Here is an 11,512-nt window from a genome sequence, read left to right on the forward strand (position 1 = left end):
CCTCATTTTAAGGGAGATGCAGATCAAAACCACAATGAGATACCACCTAACCTCAGTCAGAATGACGAAGATTAAAAAAACAGTGCTAGAGAGGCTGTGATCAAAGGGGGACACTCCTACCCTGTTCGTGGGAATATAAATTGGTCCAGTCACTGTGGAGAATGATATGGAGGTTCCTCAAAGGCCTTCAAATAGAACTACCATATGACCCAGCAATTCCACTCTTGGGTATCTAGCCAAAGGACAGGAGAGCACTCAGTTGAAAAAGTGCTTGCACAACTGTTTTCATTGCAGTATTACTCACTATTGCTAAGACATGGAACCAACCCAAATGTCCACAAACAGATGAATGGATTGAAAAATTATGACACATACACTCCATGGAATACTAATCAGCCACAAAAAAGAGACCCTGGTATTGAACGTGGATGAATATGGAAGATTTGTTTCTGAGTGAAGCAAGTCAGGCTATGAAAGAGAGACATTGTATGTCTATACTTAACATATACCGACTGTCAGTACTCTATGGTAGAGACGGAAAGACTGGAGAACATAAAAGGATTAAAAATTGTAACATACTAGAGAGAAAGTGGAAAGACAGCGTGGGAGGGGAAGAGCATAAGAAAGGAAATTTGGGGGGGTAAATGGAAAGGTAAGACACTTGTGGGACACAGGTAAGGTTTTTTATCTGCTGATGATGATATGTATAATAGTCTCAACTGGGCTGGACTGAAGTGTATTTCATGCTGAGTAAAGTTTCTTCAAAATCTAAATGGTGTATTGTAACTTAATGTATAAATAATAATTTAAAAATTAATTTAAAAAGAAGGAAAAAAGAAAATCCATTTTGTACCCCACAAAGTTGTAATATATTAAATGTAAATGAGAAATTACAATATAAAATAGGAAAAAGTATTAAGAAGTTGTATCATTCAGTGCTTTTCTTCATAGTCATACAATTACGTGTAAACATAATGTTGGTTCTTAAGCGCTCCTCACTCCGCTTCAACCTCAGCTCTGGGAATGTTGGAACTCTGCAAACCACATTTCTCCTTTGTTCTCTGGCTTCCTGTTAGGCTTTTTGTTGGTTTCCAGTTTGCTAGCAGATCCTATGAATATCTGCTGAACGACGCTTTTTCACTCTCTTGCTACTGTCCGTAGCCATAGCTAGATCCAGCTTACAGTTTCCCCAAGGACTATAGAACCAGGTTCATCACACCCTCTCAGAGACATCAGCTCCCCCTCTGAGACCTGGAGCCCAAGCCCCTAGGTTCCCTCCTCTGAGCTGAGTTATCTTACCTGTCAAGTAGAACCCTCTTTTCAGAAGTTTCAATATTTCTTCATTCAAGTAACTGCTATGATTTCTGTTCTCTAATTAGACATTGACCAACAGAGATATACATGTTGGAATTTTTTCTTCTTATTTGTGTATGTATTTATTTACAATAAATGGGATTATATCCACTTACAAAAAGAATATTATCAGAATTACAGGAAAGAGGACACAAATGGCTCCTCAACACATGAAAGCTTCTCATTTCACTCATAAGAAAAATATACATTTAAACTATGAAATCCTATGAAATACATTTAAACTATGAAATCAGTTTAGCAATTTAGCAAAGTTCAATAACACACTGTTATCAAATGTATGAGGAAGTGTGCTTTCAAACATTGCCGGTAAAAGGATAACTTACTAGCAAAGAGGGAAATTTGGCATTATCCAGCAACAATAGAAATGCATAGAGCCAGCAGATGGAATGGAAGTAAGAAGGCTGTATCCCACATTGCTGACTGAAAGGTTCGAGTCTTGAACCCGGCAGTCTGAAACTCACTCTAGACATGTGAGTGTGTGGGACTAAATTCCAAGAGGAGAATGGAGGAGAAAGGATTGAGGTGTAGCCCCTCTCCCTGGGGGTATGGGGGGTGGTGAGTTCTCACTTTCCATTCCTTTCTCTCTCTGTCTTTCTCTGGTGAGAACATGCCCCCTAAAGCAAAAGGAAAAACAATTCATATAACATACTGGCTCCCTAGTATAGCAATAATTTTTTGTTCAAAAGAAGTCGGATCCCAGGAACCAGCAGTTAGCGTAATGGCTATGTCGCTGGACTCCCACGTAGTCGACCGCAGTTCACGTCCCGGACGCGGTGGCTTAAAACTCACGCCGGGCACGTGTGTGTGCGTGCCCAAGATCCCGAGAGGAGAACGGAGGAGAAGGGATTGCAGCTTGACCATCCCCTCTGGGGGGTGATTTCTCGCTTTCTGTCTCTCTTGTCTCTCTGTCTGTCTGGCGAGCGCACGCGCCCTATAGCAAAAACCTCTCCCAAATAAATAAATAAATAAATAAATAAATAAATAAATAAATAAAAGAAGTTGGATCCCACAAGGCAACCACAGCATGACTCTCCAGCCAGGTCAGCCTGAACATGCTAGGCACGTGTGAGAGTGCCTAAGATCTGACAGGCTGGAGAACTGGAGGAAGGGGATCATGGCATGACCAGATTCTGTGAAGGGTATTCATCTCTCTCTCTCTCTCTCACTTTCTCACTTTGATGCATGCATACATGTGAACGCGCATGAATAAAGATAAATATTTTAAAAATACATACAGCTCTTGACTCAGCAACTTGATTCAATGGATATGAGAGAATTCTTAAATTTTTGTGGAAAAACGGAATTAAAGTATGAGTTTAGGGCCAGATCCACGTCCTAGTGGTTAAGGTAGCTGGATCCCAAATGGCCGACCATGCAATTCAAATCCTGCTTCCAGCAGCTTGAGAGACACAACAGGTACATGTGCATCCAAGACAAAAATCCTAACAGAGTGGAAAAGGGGGAGAGAAGGATTGTGGCATGACCATGCTCCATAGAGGATGCTTTCTCCCTCTCTCTATTCCTTTCTTTTTGTCTCTCTGTCTCTGGCAAGTGCACGTGTCCCTAGGCAAAATTTTTTTTAAAGTAAGAGTATATTTGGGTTTTTTAAAAAAGAAATCTATGATAGCTTTTCCTTTTCCTTTTCTTTTCAAAAAATATTTGTTGTAGGCATGTGCATTCACCAGAGAGAGACAAAGAGAGGGTAGAAAAGTGAAAAGGCACTCCCCCCCCAGGGGATGGCCACACTGTAATCCCTTCTCCTCCAGTTTTCTCTCAGGACTCTGGGCACATGTACACATGCATCTGGCTTGTTTTTCTTTTTTTTTTATCTCTTTTTTTCTTATTTTTCAAGAGGTTTTTGCCTAAGGGCGCATGTGCTCACTGGAGAGACAGAAAAAGACACAGATAGTGAGAGGGAAAGTGAGAAATCACTCCCCAGGGGGATGGGCAGGCTGCATTCTCCATTCTCCTGGAATCTTGGATGTGCACGCACATGTGCCCAGCATGAGTCTCAAGTCGCTGGGTTTGGAACTTGAACCATGGTCCGACATGTGGGAGTTCAGGAACATAACCACCATGCCATCTGAAGGCCTCCCTTTTTAAAATTATTTATTTATTTATTTATTATTTTATATATATATATATATATATGAACTTGAACTGTGCAGTTGACCGCATGGTATCTAGCCACCTTAATCAACACACCAGCTGGCCCTAGTTTTTTCATAATGTGCATTTTCTGTGAACTTTTTGAAGATCCCTTCATATGTCCTATAGTTTTATCCTTGAGGATGTAACTTCATACACACATGAAAACAATAGGTGTTTTCAATATTCATGCAGAATATTCATGCAGCATTTCCAGAGAAAATCTTAGAAAGAAGTAGAAGACCAGGTGCATGAATTATGGCAATTACGCAACATGTAAGGATTTTGTGGCTGTACTTTGCACCCTTGACATCTGTATACACATATAAAACTTGATAAAAATGACCAAGATTGTAATCATATTGATCCCAGAAATATGAATTCCTAGAAAAAAAAAGAAAATCTATTTTTAAGAATACAGGCTCAAACCCAGTTGGGCTCTTTGGAACTCACCATAGACGTGCAGGGTGAATGCCTCGTTAATGGTGACGTTAGAATTCTTTTGGTTTATCTGGGCTTTGTAGGGTCCTGCATCTGTCAGGGCCAGGTTGCTGATGCACAGGGAGTAGCTCGAGCCCATAACACTTAGTCGGCCCTGGTAGCTTTTGGCCATAATAATTACATCTCCGTTGGGCCTCACAAAAGCCAGAGCATTTTGGTCACTAATCCAGGTGACATGCTCAATCTCTGGGTCTCCTGAGATATTTAAGGAGAAAGTCACAGAACCCCCTAGGAGTCCTGATACCACTTTTGAAGATGAATTTTCTCCAGAGGCTCCTAGACCTGCAAAGACAGAAGAGGGATTTGAAGGAAAGGTTTGTTTCCTCAAGACAGTCTTCATTCATTTATTCACTCAACACACTTGCATTGGGCATAACTGCCAGCTGCTAAGAAATGAAATGAGATTCCTGCCCTGCTCTGGCCTATTGCCTAGCAGTAATTCACTATTAATTCATTCATCCATTCATTCATCCAACACTGTCCCATGAAAGTAGCTATAATAATCAGTAACATCGGGCCAGCAGGTGTCATGGTGATTAAGGGTACTGGACTCCCACATGGCCAACTGCGGTTCAAGTCCAGGACTTGGTGGTCTGCGTTCTCACTTTCCCTCTCTCTCTTTCTGTTTCTTTCTGATCAAATTAAAATAATAATAATAACAATAATAATAATAAAATTAAATGAAATTATTTTTTAAATTAAAAAAATCAGTAACACAGATGTTTTAACAAGATAATTAGCCTTGTGACTCTGAGTAAATTTCTAATTTTTCTGAGAATCAGATACTTATCTATATTGAAATATTCACACCTGCACCCTCTTCCGCAAGGGATGTGGTTGAAGTTAAATAAAAACAAGTTGTGGGGCTAGATAGTGGCACAGTGGCTAACATGACACTTTGTGAGCCTGATTTATATGACAGGCTCTGGATTTGCACCTTGAGACATCCCTGAGTTTGCCAAATGGCCAAGTGTCCATGATCCAGAGCTGGCTAGGCTGGGGGTGGACTGCAGCATCGAGATGCAGTTGTGAGTGCTATCTATCTGTCTGTCTCATTTCATGGAATAGATAAACTTTAAAATAAAAAATCAAGTTGCTATAAATTGTAAAGAATTTGTGAAATAGAAAGGAGAATCTTTTTAAAAATAGGATGAAGGACCAGGAACTCTAAAAACTGATGCATAGGAAAGGTATTGAATTTATATTCCAGAACTTTCTTAAACACTCCAGGTTCTCCTCCGTGAGTATTCCAGGACCTTCCTAAACACTCCAGGTTCTCTTCTGTGAGGTGGGCCAACTAAGACTACATGGATTGTGATGTGAAGACTCCATTGGGAGTGCCTGTCTTTCTATCTGTCTCTCTCTCTCTCTTAAAAGAAATAAACTTCAAAAAACGTGCCAGAGGGCGGTGCACTGGTAAAGTGCAATGCTCTGCAAAGCAATCTCACGTAGGATGGTTCTTGGTTCAAGTCTAGAGACCTCTCCAAGTAAGCCAGGCAACCATGATCTGGTAGTGCCCATGATTCAGGGTTGGCTGAGGCTAGAGGTGAACTGTGGCATCAAGATCTTGTTGAAGGAGTTGTCTTTCTCTCTCTGTCTCTCATGCAAGGAAGAAATCAATAAATAAAAAAATTAATTCAGATGAATGGGTGGATGGCTAGAGGGATGGATGGATGGACAGGGAGTGACAAAGCAAGTAAAATAAAACATTGATGGTTGAAACTAAGCAGGAGGTTTATGAGTGCTCACCATAGAATTCTTTCAACTCTTCTGAGTTTGAGAATTTCTGTCACGAAATGTTTGGAACTAAAGAAGCCTATCTCAACTCTGTCTCACCCCACTGTCTACCTCATTGTCCATGGGGATCTCAGACTGACTGTGCATTGACCAGGTTTGGGGATGGGATAAGTTGTCAGCTCCCGATTTTCTTATCTCAGGCAAGACCCAAATTCTGCATAAACCTTGTTACCAAGAATTCTGGGACCCAACATTTAGCCAGAGTAGCTACATTTCTTAAAGAAAACCCGCTTGGATTTCCAGGTTCCAAGGCTTCTGAAGTTCTGGGAGATTCTCTGGAAATTCTAGACCAAATCAGATGATGTTAGGACCCAATTATTCCAGAATTTCTAGATGGAAGATAAGAAAATGTTCAAGAGGTACATATGTTCAGCCTGGAAGTGTGGAAGAAGGCTGAAGTGAGTTCTGAAAATGCAGAGGTCAGAGTGTGAGACACAGCAGAGGAACCTTTACCAGTGCAGGTCATGGAGGTTCTCTGCCCAGACCCACATCTGTCGAGCACCTGGACATTGTCAAGAGGTAGATAGGGAGGACACAAGGCTAGGATCCCCAGATGTGAGAGGGTCAGTTCAGGTAGATTTGAGGGGCAGATTAAGAAGGTAAAAGCTGAGTTGGCATGAGGCTGCTTTGAGGTTGCCTGGAAGAGAACTCTTCCCACCTGGAAGGCCCTGCTGAGGATTTCTGTGTGTGTATTAGGCATTTTCTGTAAATAATCTCATTTAATCCTCAAAATTACCTTACAACTGCACCCCTTTTACAGATGAGGAGCTGAAATTTGGAGTTTAAACCACTTGCCCAAGGTGAAAAGGTTGACCAGTTGCAGAATCTAGATTCTAGGAATATGGCATCCTCTGGAGAGTGGAGACTGGGAGCACTAACCATCCCTGTCATGGAAGCCCAGGAGATGATGGAACTTGGTTAGGTACATAGATCTGTTTTACAAACAAAGCTTCACCAACTGTCAGTGGGGGCAGCAGGATATGGGCCCCACCGGTCAAATCCTGCTGCAGCAAACAGTGCTATGTCACTCCCAGAATAGAGACAGGCTCCCTGGGACCAACCATTTAATTTTGAACTATACCATTTGACAAATGTTAAAAAGAGAGCTCAAAGATTGTAATAACTGGATTCAGGAACCAACAGATGGTATAATAGTTATGATGGTGGATTCCCATGTAGTTGACCATGGTTTGAGTCCTGAAAATGGTGGCTTAAACTCACACCAAGCACATGTGCATGTGTGCCCAAAAACCTCAAGAGAAGAATGGAGGAGAAGGGATTGCAGCATGGCCATCCCCCCTGGGGGATTATTTAGCTTTCTGTCTCTATCTGTCTCTCCGGTGAGCGCACACGCCCTTTAGCAAAACTTTCTCTCAAAAATAAATTAAATTAAATAATAATAACTGGATTAAACTTACCCATCCCTAAAGTTTCCGAAAAATGCACATAACAGTAATTATTAAAATAGCAGTCATAGCTTCTACTATGTATCAAGCACTTCACATCCATCATCTCTAATCTTATGAAAGTCTTGCATGACCCATTTTACTAACTGCATTCTACACTTAAAAAATAGAGAGTCACACAGCTAATAAATGATAGAGCAAGGATTTAATTTAGAATATTCCTAATACTAAAGTGGAGGGGGAAACCTCTTAACCCTATTGTCTTCTAAGTTCTTGAAGTAACTCCATGGAGACACAAAAGCCTTATCCTTTGATGAAACTGAGAGTTTTGAGGTCACCTCTGGCTCTCTTTTGCGCCAGACCAAAGGAGATACCCCTTTGCCATGAACTGTTTGAAATTTACTGCATTGATCATTTGAGGTCTGGATGATGTTGGATGTAGCTTATTTCAGATTTACACAATACAACCAAGGAACACCCTGAGGCTGGATGGATCTGGTGAGCGTTTTTTGTGTGGTGAGCAAGGATGACATTGAAATGAGCAGAGGTCAGTCCAGACATCTAGGCTCCCCATGTACCCATGCATTCCTAGGAGGTTTTTTAGTATTCCCCTTGCATTCCTTCCCGTTTCCTGTTCTCAGGTCTCCAGGGTTATCTGTACCATCCTCCCTGAGACCCTGAGGAAGCAAGATCAGAGAGACAGTAGTAGGACCAGCAGTTAGTGTAATCGCTATGTCGCTGGACTCCCACGTAGTCAGACTGCAGTTCGAGTCTCGACCCGGTGGCTTAAACTCACGCCAGGCACGTGTCCGTACGTGCCCAAGATCCCAAGAGGAGAAGGGATTGCGGCGTGGCCATCCCCCCTGGGGGGTGATTTCTCGCTTTCTATCTCTCTGTCTCTCTGTCTGGTGAGTGCACGTACCCTATAGCAAAAACCTCAAAAAAAAAAAAAAAAAAAAAAGAAAAAGAAAAGAAAGAAAAGAGGCAGTAGTTGCCACAGTCCCAAGTGTTTCAGATCCTCCCAGGGGTACTAGGTTACCTCTGCCCGCTGGACCTTGGGGGTCTGGGTCATGCAGCTGGGAGATGTTTCCCAGAAACTAGCAGGAGTTGGGGAGGAGGATATTGATGGGAGGACGAATGTTGGGGAGTAAATGATCCAGATAGAGGCCACCTTGCCCAGGGCCACTTCATCACCTCCATAGCTCCAGTATACCAGCAGTCCAGGATGTGTGTTAAACAAGGAAGGTGCAGAAAGAAGCTCCAGCACCTCTCTTCCGCTCTAGGAAATTTCTGGATGGCTTGTCATCAGGCGTATTTTCCTAAATCTTTCTGTAGATTTTACCCATAGTACACAGGGAACAAACCCATAACTTGGCATTTATAGTAGAAAATGTGAGGATGAGAGGAACATATTACGAGCACAGAATTATCTGAGATGGGGTTAGAATTCATGCACCCTGAGGTGCATGAATATACTCGCTCACACACAATAAAATGAAAATGAAACCTTCAGAGTAATTACTGAAAGGAGGAGTTTCCTGAGTTATAAACAAGAATCCCCGAGCATGGAACGTGACCGACCTCAGAGGAACTCTAGTAGCATGGTGACCATAACATGAACTTACCCATGAGAAGGAAGAGGAGAGGGGTCCATGGAAAGGGAGAGATTATTTGCTGCAGACTTTTCGGTGCCTTACGGGAGAAAAGCCCCAGAGCCCAGTCATCTGTAGGACTCTTTGCGCCCGCCATGATGGTCTATTTTCTGATCTCGGGCTGAAGGAGGAAGCACTTACCACAGCTTCCGTGTATGAGAGTGTCGTGTGTGTCCAGGGGAGGACCAACTGTGCCCAGCATCATAGGCTCCTCCCACCTGCTCAGGCTGGTTAGAGGTCTCAAAAGTATTCAGGGCCTTCACGGGAGTTGCAACATCAGTTGCTTTAGCATCAGTGAATTTGGGTTATAAACTCGGCCCCTAAAGAGGACTGCTAAAGATCGCCATCTCCTGGCATCCATGTCCTGGTGTAGTCCCTGCTTCTTGAGTGTGAGCTAGATTTAAGGACATGCTTTAATGAACAGAAAATGACAGAGGTGAGATGTCACTTCTGAAATTAGATTACCAAAGGCCGTGGCTTCTATCTCGGGCTCCTACTCTCTCTATCACTCTCTTTTCTCCCTCTAGCTCACTTTGTAGGGAGTTGGTTTCATGTTGTGAGCTACCATATGAAGAAGGCTCTAGGATAAGAAACTGAGGGATGATGCCAGCCAACATCCAGTGTCCAGAGATGAACTTATTTCTCTGCCCAACAGCTGAAAGGGTCGCCAAAAATTACATGAGTGAGATTGGGAGTGAATCCTCCCCAGAAGGTCTTGAGGTGAATATGGCCCCAGTAGACACCTTGACTATAGCTTTGTGAGAGGCCCTAGGCCAGAGGCATCCACCTAAGCCATAGCTAGATCTTGGATTCACAGGAATTGTGAGATAATGAATGCTTGAAGTAATGTGTTGCATAGCAATAGATAACTAATAAAATGGCCCAGTAAGTGTTTCATTTTACTCAGGCTGGTTTGTTCTGGCTTCCTGCCATATACAACTGAAAGACGTTTAACTCATGGATAATAATGTTCCAGGGAAACTAAACCAGGGGGCCAATGTTGCAAGTGACAGTATAGAACTGAGGAGCTAAGGCAGCCTGGAGGACAGCAGAATTCCTTTTATCCTATTTGGGAAATTGACTTATTGTGCTTCTTCTCTTTCTTCGTTTCTTTTACTCTTCCCCTCTCCTTACCCTTCAGAACTGTGAGATATTAAATTCCTATTACTTACGAATTACCCAGTATAAAGTATTTTTGTTTAATAGTCTGAATGGGATATTTTACTTGTGGTTCTATTTTAAATTGTGTAATTGAGTAATTGATTTACAATTGTAATTTTTTTTGAGAGGTTTTTGCCATGGGGCACGTGTGCTTGCCAGACAGAGAGAGACAGAGAGACAGAAAGCGAGAAATCACCCCCCCCCGGGGGGATGGCCACACCGCAATTCCTTCTCCTCCATTCTTCTCTTGGGATTTTGGGCATGCACGCACACGTGCCCAGCATGAGTTTTTTAAGCCACCAGGTCCAGGACTCAAACCGCGGTCGACTACATGGGAGTCCAGCAACATAGTCATTACACTAACTGCTGGTTCCTACATTTGTAATTTTTGTTGTAAATCTCTCCATTTATGTAAAGCATTGGATATTTTAAGACAATCTAGAAATGATCATACTTTCATGCTTAATTAATGTATTAGAGTTATAAGCTTTCTCTAAGTATTTTGGGAAGGTTTATTTGTTGATTAAAAATACTTTAAAATGAAATTAACTATACAGTAATGAACCAGCGAGGTGGCCCAATGGTAACACACTGCCCAAGTAATGCTGAATCCATATGGAAGATCACCAGTTTAGTTCCCCAGTTGCCCTGTATCTGCCAGCACATGTGCCCATGATTCCGACTGTCTGGGAAAATTATGGTAAGTGTTTGCTGTATCATAAGTGTAAGACCCTATTGAAGTACTTGCGTGTGGGTATATGTCTCTCTCTCTCACTGTCATGAAAAATATAAATGAGGTTTAAAAATATATTACATTTATGTAGTGAGGATTAAAGTATTTAAGTGAATTAGTTTTAAGTTTGTCAAATACAATCAATAGGCCCTACAAAATGGTAGTTACAATTTGTCCAGTTCATAAACATAATAATACAACCTGTAAGCCAAACTGAAATTAATTAAGGTTAACCTAGATTTGTAATTGTTTAGTTAATAAATTTAATATAACCTCTCCCCTTTTTTATTGCCAGAGGGTACATGCATTCACCAGTGAGAATGAGAGAACAAGGAAGGAACCTCCAACAGAGACTGGTCAGACTGTAATCCTTCTTCCTTCATTCTTCCCTTTCACTGGGATTTTGGGCATGCACTCACATGTGCTTAGAGTGTTTTTGTTTTTCTTCTTTTTTTTGAGAGGTTTTTGTTATAGGGCGCGTGCACTCGCCAGAAAGACAGAGAGAGACAGAAAGTGAGAAATCACCCCTCCAGGGGGGATGGCCACACCGCAATCCCTTCTCCTCCATTCTCCTCTCAGGATCTTGGGCACGCACGCACACATGCCCGGCATGAGTTTAAGCCACCAGGTCCGGGACTTGAACTGTGGTCGACTACGTGGGAGTCCAGCGACATAGCCATTACGTCAACTGCTGGTCCCTTCATGCCTGGAGTATTTTTCAAGTCACTAGAGCTGGGATT

The 11,512-nt window shown here is 42.2% G+C and overlaps 1 protein-coding gene across 1 annotated transcript in view; it reads right to left on the bottom strand.

Moving 5' to 3' along the window:
- The window catches only part of LOC102497423 (T-lymphocyte surface antigen Ly-9), a 43,414-nt gene extending 34,415 nt beyond the window's left edge, over positions 1 to 8,999 (bottom strand). Inside the window, exons 1-2 of the mRNA XM_006168867.3 lie at positions 8,852 to 8,999; positions 3,976 to 4,305 (exon numbers count right to left, since the gene is read on the bottom strand). Coding sequence (XP_006168929.1) covers positions 3,976 to 4,305; positions 8,852 to 8,975 — 454 coding nt within the window. The 5' untranslated portion in view covers positions 8,976 to 8,999. The remainder of the gene's footprint in view (positions 1 to 3,975; positions 4,306 to 8,851) is intronic.
- Positions 9,000 to 11,512: the final 2,513 nt, after the last annotated feature.

The sequence above is a fragment of the Tupaia chinensis genome, unplaced genomic scaffold, assembly GCF_000334495.1.
Source record: "Tupaia chinensis unplaced genomic scaffold, TupChi_1.0 Scaffold146187_1, whole genome shotgun sequence".
In the NCBI taxonomy this organism is placed as follows: domain Eukaryota; kingdom Metazoa; phylum Chordata; class Mammalia; order Scandentia; family Tupaiidae; genus Tupaia; species Tupaia belangeri.